This window comes from Heterocephalus glaber, unplaced genomic scaffold, assembly GCF_053883595.1.
Source record: "Heterocephalus glaber isolate CG9 unplaced genomic scaffold, H.glaber_assembly_v1.0 deba00001719, whole genome shotgun sequence".
NCBI classification, from domain to species: domain Eukaryota; kingdom Metazoa; phylum Chordata; class Mammalia; order Rodentia; family Bathyergidae; genus Heterocephalus; species Heterocephalus glaber.
This window is the reverse complement of record NW_028258432.1, coordinates 1176227-1190623: the sequence shown is the minus strand read 5'-3', so window position 1 is coordinate 1190623 and position 14397 is coordinate 1176227. Positions and strand designations below refer to the sequence as shown.

The 14397-nt window shown below is 38.3% G+C and overlaps 1 protein-coding gene across 3 annotated transcripts in view; it reads right to left on the bottom strand.

The window, feature by feature from the left end:
• The window catches only part of Rnf17 (ring finger protein 17), a 160038-nt gene that overhangs the window by 4912 nt on the left and 140729 nt on the right, over window positions 1-14397 (bottom strand). For 2 of the 3 annotated variants that reach the window (XM_021236394.2, XM_087199443.1), the window contains exons 30-33: window positions 9792-9917; window positions 8153-8206; window positions 5063-5179; window positions 2913-3081 (exon numbers count right to left, since the gene is read on the bottom strand). In XM_021236394.2, coding sequence (XP_021092053.2) covers window positions 2913-3081; window positions 5063-5179; window positions 8153-8206; window positions 9792-9917 — 466 coding nt within the window. The remainder of the gene's footprint in view (window positions 1-2912; window positions 3082-5062; window positions 5180-8152; window positions 8207-9791; window positions 9918-14397) is intronic. The other variant, XM_021236396.2, reaches the window with a different exon arrangement.

Here is a 14397-nt window from a genome sequence, read left to right as displayed (position 1 = left end):
TAAAAATAATAAGAGCTTAATGCCTCTGCTTGTCACGTTTGCCCCCCTCTCTCCCTCTGTCCCGAGCCTTTTTAGGGTTAACACCTACTCTCCTTTCAAAGGTCAGCCCCAACGAGACCTTAGAAAGGCCTCATTGCTAACGAAGCTCTGCTTCATCTGTGACCTGGTGGCATTCACCGTACACCTTTACTGAGCTGGCTCTTCCCTGCCCACTTGCTGTCAAGAATTGTGATTTGTTCCGCCCGCTGCGCAAGCGCAAGGACCCGAGTTCGATCCCCGGTACCAAAAAAAAAGTAAAATCACAAAGAATTGTGATTTGTATTTCCAATGTGATACCTGGTGTAAGCAAGTGCTTGGTAAAAAGTGCTAATGAATGGTGAGGAAAACTGGGAAAAGCAGTATAGTATGGATTCTCTTTCTCTTCCCAACCTGCTAAATTTCAAACTAGATGGAATATGGCTCAGTTTCATGTCTTATTCTATTTTGTCTCCTTTCCCCTCTCATGTCATCAAAATCTACATGATTCCACAAGAAAATTGTGTAAGTTACATCAAAATACTATATTCTGCTAACATACAAAGATTTTTTTTCTTTTTTTGGGAGATAAGGTCTTGCTGTATAGCCCAGGCTACCTTTGAATTCACTACGTAACTCAGGCTGGTCTTGAATTCAAGGTGGTCCTCCTGCCTCAGCCTTCCAAGTGCCAGGATTACAAGTATGTGACACCACACCTGGCTACAAAGATTTTTATTTTAAATGATATTTTTTAAATTTCCTTTTTTTTTGTAGTACTGCGGATTGGAATCCAGTGCTACACCCCTAGCCTCTCAAATGAATTTTTATTAAAGAGTTCTTGAAAATATAAAGTCATCAATAGAACAGTAAAGTTGGAACCAAGGATTTAATAACTATTATGAGCAAGAATATGAAAATTACAATAGTGCCTATGGTCAAAACTATAGTGGCTATGGAAGATATGATTATATTGGGTATAGCTATGGGGACTATGGATATGCACAGGGATATGCTACAGTGTTCAACAGAGCACTTAGGGCGAGGCATCTTGAGGGGGTGTCAGTCATCAGAATAATTACCAGCTATAATAAAGGGGAGGACACTGGAGAAAAAGGAGATGCCAAAGAAATCTACCTTGCAGGAAAACCCTAAAGACTAGTCATTTGTTGCTCTAGTTCTTTGTTTTTACTTTTTCCTTTACTATGTTATGACTTAGTGTGGATGTGTGTTTATACGAATTTTATTTGTCTGATTTCTTGTTAAACCCCAAATACATTCTTATGTGACAAAAAGAACAGGGAAGCATCTCATTTAACAGAGCTGTTCTGCATAGTAAATAACTGAATCACTATTAATAGTCCCTTCCAGTTTTTACCTTTCTAGCCTTAAAAACACAGCTCACATTTTGTCTATTCAAAATACAATCTAAAACTCCCAACACCTAATTTTCATTTTAACCCGCAAAAACTTCAATATAAATTCCTCAGTAAACATACCTATGAATGAATTTAACCATATATGTAATTTTTAAAACTTCTGAAGTATAAATTACCTATAAAATACACAAATAATGCATGTGTGGGTCCACAGATTACATTATGCACAAATGGTGTCACTTTCTTTGAGATATGAATAAAAATGAGGAAGAAAATGTTGCTTCTACACTATAAATCAGTGTACAAAAAGCCCTACCTCATAGTGTATTCTCTCATTCATTTTATATTTATGAGGATCTCCTTGTGCCAGGTGTCCTTCTACTTGCTGGTGACCACTAGAGTCATTTGGTCACAGCACTACTTTTAAAAGTCGAGGGGGGTGCAGGGACAAGGAGGTGATACTGCTGAAGACAGAGAGGTCAGAGAACACCAGCAATAAAGGTAATGTTGAGCAGAGATGTAAATTATGGGACAGGGCAAAGGGAGGATTCCAAACAGAAGGGACCATAACTACCTATCAGCTAAAAGAAGGTTACAGCTAATTAAAATCTCCCTGAAGTTGAGTGTGGTGGCATACACCCATCATCCTAGCATTCGGGCGGCTGAGCAGGGCTGACAAGTGGGAGTCCCGTCTGGACTACATAATGAGTCTCAAAAAACAAATCCAAACAACCAAAACTCTAAACAAAACAGAAAACAAAAGCCATTTCAATGAATAAAATCAGGTAAGACATTAGATTAATGTATTTTTCTTTCCTAAAAGTATCTTTTGATATGTGCAAAATACAACAGTAATATACATCAACGTATTATGTATTAAGACCGTACATGTACTTCAGGAACTATCAATACCAGCAACTAGATATATTTTCCTCAGAAGCGAATCACAAATTTTTTTTTTTAAGCAAAACATTTAATAAAGACAGGAAGAATGGACTGGGGAATAAAAAGAATTTCATCTATCCTCATAGACCACGACATAGTCTGAGCCAGGGATTTAGCTCAGTGGTTCTGATGCCTGACTCGCAAGTGCAAGGTCCAGAGTTTGATCCCCAGTACCAAAAGAAAAAAAAAAGACATAGTCTGAGCCCCCACCTCAACCAGCTTTGGGCGGTCTGTAATTAATTACTGCCATTTGGATCTGAATGACAACTTTCACAAGTTGAACTAGCAGTAAAACCTCAAGCATATAAAATAATCCTTATGCATTATGCAATCAACTTTGTAACACACCCTGATTTTTGGAAAGTGAAAGTGTCCCAGGAGGTATTTAACTTCTATTAGTTCACATTCCTAATCTAAAAAATGTAAAGAAGACTAGCCCAGGGTATCTTTAGGATTCAAAGAAATAGAGTGAGTCTGAGGAAAATACCCGTTACTGTTAGAAATAACCAAACCTCCCTAGCCCATTAAAAAAAATAAAGTTTTACTAAGCATACTATTTCATTAAAAAAAGTATACCTGTTCTAAAATCTGTCAGAGGAAGAAACGTCTTTACAATTTTATTAAACCTCTGCAATGCTTCTTCAAGGCTCTCTGATTCTGATTCCGAGCTAACTTGATTGTCATTTGTGCCATTATGATGGTTAAACTGATTACAGTTTTCTATAGAATCAAGGCAAATATATACCTAAGTGGGCGAAAGGGAAGAAAGACACTTTCAAATTCTGTTATTTCTAATATTCACTTCACGGGGACCAAATTATTGTGGTAGGCGGCTTCCAATGTTCTCTCCCTTCTGCTGTTTACCCTCCCACGTCCCACTGTGCTGATCTTGGGGCCGCGTGCACCCCAGGGAAGTGGAGGTTGGTGATGGGGAGACCGGACTGTAAGGAACAGACGGTTCGTTTCCGTCTCGCGGCACTCGCGGTGGTGGAGAGAGCACGTGCAGTCCACCCAAGGGCCCAGGAGGCATCACGAGTGACTTGCTTGGGAAGTGGATTCTCTAGTCCCTACTGTCTTCACTTCGGCCTGAGAGAACATGAGTTAGGGTTAATTAAGCAGCTCCTGGATTCCTGAACCTCATGTGTGTTGCTTTAAGATGCTACATTTCGGGTAATCTGTTCTATCACAATAGATAATACAAAAAATCATAAAGCCCAGCAACAGCTGTACAATGCTATGGCTGCTCTCTGATGAAATTAGGCAGCAAGTCCTCGCCAAGCTTGCCTTCCAGACCCTGGTGTACTGTATAGAAGGCTAAAGGAGCTGCCGATGCTGCTTGTCACTTTCTCTTTTGTTGGTCAAGGGATGTAGCTGATCTTCTTTAATGCATTCATTCATCCTCTGTCAATATTCACAGCACGTGACTTCAGTGTCAGGCACTTTCTCAATCTGGGGTGCGTTAATGAACAACACCGATGAAACCCTATCTTCACGGGGTTCGCTTCTAGGGGAGGAGACAGCCAATCATCATACTGCAGGGAGAGGAAGGTGGCAAGTGGTACAGAAAAACAGAGCAGGGTGGAGAGCATCAGGGCTCAGTGCAGGAGAACAATGAGAGAGATGTTTAAGACTTCATAAACTGGAAACAAAACAGATAAAAACTAAAAATATTTTATAGAGGGAAACAGTTACATCCTAAAAATCTAAGTGACAGATGTAAACTGTAACCGTGAATAAAGGCTGATGACAAGAGGAAGCTCACAGGTGCTTAAGAAACATCTGCCTGGGCCGGGCATTTGGCCCAGTGGTTCCGTCGCCGGCCTTGCAAGCGCAAGAACTCGAGTTCGATCCCTGGTACCCAAAAAACAAACAAACAAACAAAAAGAAACATCTGCCTAAATAAACCAGACTCACAAGCTTAATGCCACATGGTATCTCTCATTGAGTAAGCTGACGTGCAAGCAAAAATAATAATAAACGATGGACAGAAGGAGTCAAGGGGAAGGATCCCTTACAAATGGGAACGGTGAGGGGTGAGGGGGAGGGGAGAGGGACTGCAGAGACACCGTGTACAGGAATCCAATAACCTCAGTGGATGTCAAGATCATTATGTCACAGACGTGAGCTAAGATCAGTAACATCAACAAAGATGGGGAAGGGGAAGGAAAGGAAGAAGGAGGGGGTGGGGGGAGGGGATGGAGGGGGAAGGGGAAGAGGACTGAAAGAAGAAACAAGTTGTATTATGTACCTATACCAACTCCCCAAGATGACTGTGAACTGCATGCGGTGCTAATATGTACTAATAAAAACATAAAAAAAGAAACATCTGCCTCGTGAAGTATAACAAATGCTGGGAATCAGGCACAGTGGCCCACGCCTGTAATCCCAGCTACTTGGGAGGCTGAAGCAGAAGGATTACAAATTGAGGCCAACCTGGGCAACTTGGTGAGACCCAGTCTCAAGAAAAAGAAAATTCTGGGCCAGGGATTTAGCTCAGTGGTTTCGCTGCCTGCTATGCAAGTGCAAGGACCTGAGTTCGATCCCCAGTACCAAAAAAAAAAAAAAAAAAGAAAAAGAAAATTCTAAGGTATCACCAACCAGAGGTCACTAATTTTCCATTATTTACAATCCAGGAAGACAGAAATGAGGAGTCAATCCTAGTATTTAAGACCCAGATAATGCTATGATTTTGAACCACCAACTAAGCACCTGCATGGCATACATACTTCATTAGGTGAGACAATGTGCTTCACTCGAACAGCGTACAGTCCTTCTGGCGGAGGCAGGGACGAAGACAAATATGATTGTAAAATAGGAGTCTCCATTTCAGACAAAAGTAATTCCTAAAACACCACAAAGAAATTCAAATTTCAGAATGACATTTAAAAAAATGACTACATTCTAAAACTTCATTATGGTGTCAACTTAATTCCAGCTGGCAGAAAGCAAGCTCTCCTACATAATGACTACCACAAAATGATTTAGAGTAATAGGACCAAAATGCGATGACAATTATCAGGATTCTTATGTCCCACAATTTAAAAAAAATATGGAAAAAAGACATGTTTACTGATGTACATATATCTACATATGCACGTAAAATTCTTTAAGAACAGTTAATGAATGGCCACAGTAATTGTCACTAATGAATGGGACTGAGGTGCAGGATGGGGGCCATTTCCTTTTTCCTTTACACATATCTGTAGCACTTCACTTATTTTTAGACTAGGTAATGACTTTATAAGAAAAACTACAATAATACATGAAATGCCAAAGGAGGATTAAGTTGAAATAATAAAAAAGGTGAGTTCTCATTAAGTGTGGTAGCACGTGCCTATAATCTCAGCTACTTAGAAGGCTGAGGCAGGAGGATCAAAGGTTTGCATCCAGCCTAGGCAACTTAGTGAGAACTTATCTCAAAAACAAAAGAAGGGCTGGGGTTATAGCCTAGTAGTAGAGCACTGGCACTAAGCGACATAGTGCTCATGACTCTGGGTTCAATCCCTAGCACCACACACATACACACACACAAAAGGTGAATTCTTAAGATCTATAAAAGCATAAAGAAAACTATAAAATTATGTGCTTTGCCAGAGGATAGGGCAGGCAGTAGGTAAAAACTGTATAAACACATGGGTGCACAGCTTTCTGCAAAGATTAGCAACATCTTAAACACTTCTGTATGTATTTATTTACTGGTACTGGGGATTGAACCCAGAGCAAGCTTTGGACTTGCTAGGCAAGCACTTCACTATTTAGGTACATCCTCAGATTCTGAAGTATTTTTTGAAAGTTAAAAAAAATACTATGGTAATTAACATAAGCAGTGAAGCTATCATATTCAAATTTGTAGATTAGTTTCCAAATTGAGTGCAAAACTCAAAACAAATATTGAATCTGAGAAAGTTCAGGGAAATGTAACTACCCATTGTTAAAGTTTATTGATTTGTTACAAAGTGTGTGCTTTTACAAGAAGCATAGATTATTTTTATAATCATAGAAATTAAATTTTACTAATAAAGTTTAACTTACTAAAACTTATTCTATGCCAAAAAAAATAAGTGACAAAATAAAATAAACAGATAAATCAGGCTTCATCAAAAGTAAAACTTTGGTGCTTAAAGGACACCATCATGAAAGTTTGGGGCCGGGGATTTAGCTCAGTGGTGCCGCCACCTGCCTCGCAAGCGCAAGGTCCCGAGTTTGATCCCCAGGTACCAAAAAACTCAAAAAAACAAAAAAAGTGAAATGATAACCCAATGAGGGGAAAAAAGTACTTGTAAGTCATGTACCTAGAGAGGGACTAGTACACAGAATGTGCAAAAAACTTTTACAACTCAACAAGGATAATCTAAAAATGGGCAGTGAATTTAAATAGGTCTATCCAAAGAAAATATATAAATGGCCAATAAGCCCATGAAAAGATGTTCAAAATAATTTATCATCAGTGACATGTGGTTCAAAATCTTACACACGTCCTAGGATGGCTAGTGTTGGAGATGAATTCTGTGTTGCAAATGGGGAAAAAAAAAAACGTTTCTGAAAAGATTTTGGCAAGGTGAACTTTACTTCTGCAGAAGGGTGAGCTGCCAGACAAAGGTCAGCAAGGGGCAGGCACACTGAGCTGTTGGTTTGTCTGCATCTTATCCTTTAAGCCATATATGCAGTGGTCACTGTGCCCTACTCTACTGGTGGGAACATGGCCTCGCAATCTAACTGGATTGATCGAGTTTAATGAGGTCATGATTGCTAGGCAAAGTAAGATTTGTGATCCAGAAAGCCCTTTGTTGCAAAGTTTTATGGCAGGTGGACAGGCATTTAGTCCCTTTGTTCCAAGTTTCCAAGGAATGGTGAAACAAGCACATGCACGTTTTACAAAAATAGATTTTTATAATAAAAATTATTTTTATAGAATTATTTAATTATTTCCTTTGACAGAAAAGACTACCTTTTCCCACATTAGAAAAAAAGTCAGATTATAAATGTTGGTAAGATCATAGAGAAAATGGAACCCTATACATTATTCCTGGTGTGAATGTAAAATGGTATGGCCACTTTGGGAACTAGTCTTCAAGTTTCTAAAAATGTTAAACATGGTCACTGTGAGACCTAGTAATTCTATTCCTAGTTATATACCCAAGAGTGAGAAAAATATATGTCCACATAAAAATTTGCTTATGAACATTCACAGCAAGCATTATGATCACTAAAAGATGGAAACAAGCTAAGTCCACCAATGGATGAATGGATAGACAAAATATATCCACACAATGGAATTTTATTTGGCAATAATGAGGAATAATCTGCTACTATGTACTACAACATGCTTGAACCTTGAAAATAAGCCAAGTGATAAACCAGAGACAAAGGAACACATATTGTATGATTCCATTTATGAAATACCTAGAACAGATGAAGCCACTGAGAGAGTCTAAGAGGTTACCATGAAGCTGGGAAAGGGAAGAATGGAGAATGACCGATGCTGGTACAGAGTTTCTTTTAGGAGTACTTTAGATTTACTGGTACTGCACAACTTGGTGAGTAATACTAAAAACTAGTGAATTATACATTTTAACAAGGTGAATTTCCAGTATGCAAATAATGTCTCAATAATGCTGTTACAAAGTTATTTCCCGGGCTGGGGATTTAGCTCAGTGGTTTGGGCGCCTGCCTTGCAAGCACAAGGTCCTGAGTTCAATCCCCGGTACCAAGAAAAAAAAAAAAAAAGATTACATAAAAATTATTTCCTAATCTTTTCGATCTTTTTATTGATGGAGTGTCTAGAAAGTCTCCAAAATACTTAGATTTCGACTTACCTCAAATTTTATTTCCCATATTTCTTCCTCATATTTTTTATAGTTTGTTGGTTTCTGAAATAATATAGTAGTATTAATGAGTAAAACCACTTAGAGCCATATAGCACCGGTTGTAAGGCACTTTTTGCATCCCCTCCAAAATTGGTCAATGTACTTGATGACATTCATTTAGTTATTTCAGATTAGCACAGCAAAATCTATTTTATTACTTACCTTTCAACTGTAAGCATCCTTAAAATAAAAACTACACACGTGTCAATAATAGTTTAAAGGGCCAGGGATTTAGCTCAGTGGTTCTGGCGCCTGCTGTGCAAGCAACTGAGTTTGAGCCCCAGGACCAAAAAAAAAAAAAAAAAAGTAGTAACTTTTTATGTTGAGCACAACACTCAATGTATCATTGTTTATTATCACTAAAGTGAATATTAAAAAACCTATAAGTGAACTGTGAAATAAAAATGTTACTATGATGCATATGCTAGTCCTAAAGGAAATGTGAAACTATATCTAAAATATTAAAAATGGAAGCACAGGAAACTGGAATGGGTTATATATTGAATCTAAGCTCAAAATGTGGCAAGGAATTTCTTGTGAGAAGGCAAATGGGAGAAAAGTTATAAAAGTTTCTTTTATATTTGGGACTAGAAGCAATTCAGAATTTCAAATATTTTATATTATTTACACAGACTTTGCTGATTTAGCATCTCTAGTCTGAAAAGTAAAAATGGTCCAAGATCTGAAGCTTTTTGAGTGTCATGTTGAGACTCAAAAAGTTCTGAATTTAGGAACACTTTTAGATTTTGTATTTTCAGATTAGGGAAACTCAATCTGTAACATATCAAATTCTCATCAAGTCAAAGGAAAAAAACATTTTATCTAGGGAGAGAGTCCTTTTCTGGCACTAAATTCCATACAGATTTTATAATGTACATCCCTTATTCTAAAGTCACTAACATCTGAGTGTCTCATTAGGTTTGAAGAGACAAAAACATTAATGGAATTGAGATGGGACATTAGGGTATGGCAAAGCTGGCTGGGGAAGTAGGTGTGACTTCTTAATTATAAAATCTAGGACACATGCACAGAACAGTTCCCAAAAACCCGCATGGACTTCTCGTGAGAACCTAAGCAGGTTTTCAATAGCATGGCCGAAACCTGATGTCAGCCTGAAGAGGGGAAGATACAAAAAGGACAGTCCACATTGAGTTTCTGCCACTATGTTCTCTCTTTCATGGTGGCTCACCTTCACACTGCAGGGTGTACTTCTTTTCCTACTTTTACTTGACGCAAACTCGCTCTGCAGAGCCTGTTTCTTTTCCTAACTTTAATAAAACTTCGTTACCATTTGTGCTTGTCTTGACTAATTCTTTGCTCAGGACAGAACAAAAAAAACAAACCCTAGAAACCACCTCAAGAAGGAGACTCCAGAACCCCAAACTCTGGTAACAGAATCTTAAAGTAGATAGTCTTTTTCAGCACATGTATAAAGTATGATAGAAAGTATTGCTTGTTCAACAAAGAATTTACAAATTCTCATCTTAGACTCTGACTCTGTTAGGTATGTTGAATCATGTTTAAGACCTGAGGTGTAAGACAAAATGTGACATTTTAAGTCAAATTTTTATAGAAAAAGTTCACTTACTTCTTTAAATACCTCCTCAGAATATTCAAAACTGCAATATTTATGGTGTGCCATAAAATAGGAAAGTGACAGTCCATCAAAATAGAGATGAATACACAACTTCCCCCATGGATTTTCAGGCAATTCCTATTTCAGTTCAAAAAGAAGATTGTTAGTATAAAAATAAAGTCTACATATAAACTCTTATAGTGAGCAATGAAATTAAGCTTCTGATAACAATTTTACCAGTTTGAGTAGTAACTAATTTCATAGAACTTTCTTCTTAGTATTTTGGAGTGTTATAGAGCAGTGATTCTACTACTTTGATTTGTGTTAAAAGATATTTGCATCTCCATATGATACGGAAAAGTTTTAGATAACTTAATAGATTGAATATTAAGGTAGTTGTAGAAGCAAAATAAGTAATGTGTTCTTTTAAGATTTGCTTTTCCTGTAACTCCTTGTTTAAGGTGAGGATTATCTGACTCTAACCAGTAACTTCATTAACCTAACAAATTTACAATGTATATGGCCTATCTTGTGTCTGTGACTTGTAAATAGGAACTGGAATTGTATTTACTTATCAAAGACCACTAGGGATGAGATAATGGCTAAAAAGGACATAAAAAGGGAAACGCTGAACAAAGGGGGTGCGGATAAGGACCAGACTGGTTTCTGGCATTCCCATCCCCTCGTGAGAAGAAATTTTATTATTTTATCCGAATTCTGTGTCTCTGTGTATTTCTTTCCGAGATTTCTGCAACACATACACTATGGAGTTTCCTGGTTATTCACTAGAAACTATACATAATTTACTATATTCACCTTCTTGAGATGAATCTCATAATTTATACTAAGCAGGAGAAAGAAAAGGGAATAAAGACAGAGAAATGAAATGTATTTAAAAACATCCCCAAATGGCAAGAATCAGAGGAAATTAATACTCTAATAGGAGGAGTCATGACAGTGGCTTTAAAACTCTGAAAAAAGCCCATCACAATTTTTAGGTACTGAATGGGCCCATAAACTGGTAAGTCTTTGTCCAAATTCATTTCCTGACTTGGTTACAGAATTGCCTCCTCACAGACTGCCCTGCTACCTTTTGCTACTATCCAGTCTTCTATCAGCACAGTAGCCAGGAGGAAACATTGTACTTCCAGGTCAGATCCTGTGGTGTGCTTCAGGGTAGCACAGGCCCGGCCTTCACCACCGAAGCTCTGCCATTCCTCCCACACACTGCTGTTCCCGCCTCAGAGTCTCTGGCACCTTTGGGCAATGATGATTGTCCTCTTGACTCAAATGCTACCTGACCACCACGTTTAACATGGGCCCTCCTCCCACCTTTCCTGCTTTTTCTGCCGATGACTTATCGGTAACAGACATTCTATTTTTATCTTGTTTTACAGGTCCCCACCACTAAATGAGAAGCTCCACAAAGGGAGGCATGTCTGACTGCTCCATCTTGGCTGCATCTCCAGGTCAAGGGCAGCATCTCTCAGCATGAATGACCAAGGAGCACATCTGGGTGAGGATGTCAAGAGGGCTGGGAGAAGGTGCATTTAGGGTTTAAGAAAACCAGCAGCCTACACTAAACTACAAAGGGGTCTTCTGACTAAGCTACCTGACCAAATGAAAAAGTTCTATGTCTCTCTCTTCAATGATCTTCCGTGGGGTCTCTGAGCAACTAGGGACAGCCACTTTCTCATTAAGTGGATCTGTGACATTTTAGGTCATTATCACTTTAACACAGAAATAAGTTTTCTTACCATTTTTCTCTCTTCCCACTCAGCTCTCAAACAGCTGTAGGCTAGTCTTAATGAGTAAGGTTGGGTGAAATATACCCAGATCATAATTTTATAATGAAAAATTTACTTTTGCATTATATTAGCTGGGTGGGTGTCATAGTAGCTGCATGACAGGAGGAATACAGGAAGTGATCTTTGTGTTCACCCACTTGTGTGACAAACAGCAAGGTATGTGCACATGTGACAAATCATCAATAGGTGAGTTTTACCACTTTATGCTCCATGTTATATTTTTGTGCATTTATACTTTGATTAAATGTTTTGTTTTAATTTCTCTTACAGAATTAGCCCAATTCAGTACAATATCACTTGAAAACCTGCTTTTACAACTTTGGAAGGAGGTTGAAAGTGATTCATCAAGTGATTCACCTACTGATGAAGATGATCTTATGAACCTGACAATTCCACTCTTAGGTATGTATTTGAGAGAAATGAAAGCATACACCCCTACAAAGACAGCTCAGCTGGAGGAGCAGAGGGAAGACTTGTTCTAGAATATTCTCAGTAACTGTATTTATGATAGGCAAGAACTGGAAACAGTGTAAATGTCCACTTACAGAAGGACTGAATATTCTGTGATGTTTTTATATAATGGAATTTACTTACCTAAGACACAGATGAATTTCAAAATATACTAAATGAAAGAAGCCTTATGAAAAAGAATACACACTGTCTGATTCCATTTCCACGTTCCTAGCTTTGTTTCTTTGCTCCTTTTGCAGACAGTTCTAGGCTGCTCCACAGATGAGAATGGCTGAGAGCCTGGGCTGGAATAGCTCCCAGCTAAGATAATCACTACCATTACTAAGTGCTTAAGGGCCTGGCACTACCCTGAAAGTTAAGTACCGTTCCTGTTTTATGGATGAGACAACCTGGCCTCAGACAGAGTAGGTGACTTGCCCATAGTTATATGAAAAATAAGTGTTGTAGCTGGACCTATCCAAAGACTGTCTTTTCTCCAGAACAGCACACGGCATCTCACCCCAAGGGTGCTTTTGTCAAGAGAAAGGGGTCGGGTGGTGGTGGGGGGCGGCCAGAATGTTAGAAAGGTAAACTATTGTGTTGCAAATCTTTTTTAGAGTAGAGACTACCTTCTCTCTCCTCCTCCTAACCTCTGAGGTACATTCCCAACACTTTCAGATGGAGTCTCACTAAATTGCCTTGGCTGGCTTTGAATTGGCAAATCTTGTCTCAGCTTCCCAAACAGCTCAGGTTATAGGCCTGTGGCCGACTGTACCCGGCTTGTAACAGGATTTTGAAGCCAGATCTGCAGAGCCTATAGTGAACTTCCTAGAAGACAAATTTTTATGACTCAGATCATATAAACTAAAGTTGTGAGAGTGAGATGGAGCAAGAAATGACAAAGAAGTAGAGAATGAAGACCTCATTAAGATGAGAGAGAAAACAATAATGTAAATAAATATTTGATTAGTCGAAATGTTACAAAATGGTCACGTTCAAGTTAGGTCGGAAAATGTTATTCGGTTCTTCCCAGGGTGAAAACTATTGGAAGGAATGCCAACACTGTGATTTAATGTTGGAAACTGTTTGTAATGGACAGATTGGGACTGGAATTGATCAATTACAACAGAGGAAGAACAGTATACTGCCCAAAGAACTCCATAAAAGAATTCTGGAGCAGACCGGTGACGAGACAGGTAAAACATCAAAAGAACTTTATAATAAAATAGCAAGATCAGCGAGATGTCAAGTATGTCCTCCAAAAATAAGACAGGAAAACAAAACACATACGCTATCACTATAAATGACACTTGTATACAGAACATGCCATTTTTATGTGTGAAGACTGCCTTATGTGTCACAACTGAAGTAAAGATCATTTTTGTTGTACTTTTATTTTCATCATAGTTCATATAGGAATTTATGCTGTTATTTTTTAGATTTTGTAAACAAAAAAAATTGATGTTGAAAATGTTGATGTTTGTTATAAACCCTGAATATTATTAATTTAGTACTTTATTTTCCTGGTAGTTAAGAATGCTTAGAAGGGTTTCCTTTTTTACTTTCGGTAGCTTGAGATATCATGTAAGAAATCTAGAGGCCATGCGTCTTCTCAAGAAATCACAGGAAGGTCAAGGCGGCCAGTAATAGAGGAAGTGGACACACGGACACACGGACACACACACACACGGACACACACACACACGGACACACACACACACGGACACACACACACACACACACACACACACACACACACACACACACACACGCCCCGGGGGTGGGGACTGATTCAGGTATTTCAGCACCCAGCTGGGCCTAATTTTCCAGTGGGACTCAAGGCATCAGACATGTGAGTGGTCATTTTGGATGTTCCAACCCAGGTGAACCCTCAGATAACCCCCTGCCAACATCCTATGGTGTGGAAAAATTATTTGGCTGGGTGCATTCACTTATAGAATTACAAGCCATTAAATTTTTTTGAAAAAATGGTTTATTCTGGTTGATAAACAAGGTAATGGATATATTTGGTTACTCAGTAATTATTTTAAGTCTGTTGTACAGATGCACATGGTCTATCCTTTGATGTTTTTCAGAGAGAATGTTTAGATTCTGCTTTTGTCTCCATAGTAAAATTATTGACAAATTAATGAAACAAAGTTACAGTTGCAGTAATTCTCAGCCTCTTTTACTTTGTTTCACCAGCAATTATATCCCATAGATTTCACCAAACTAGATTTCAGAAATGGTCATATTTTATAAATTTCCTATTATTATGCTGGTCATTTAAGTGTTCAACCTATGAAGCACTGTTGAAATTAAGGCTTTAAAGCCAAAAAATAAAATCAAAACATTTCTTT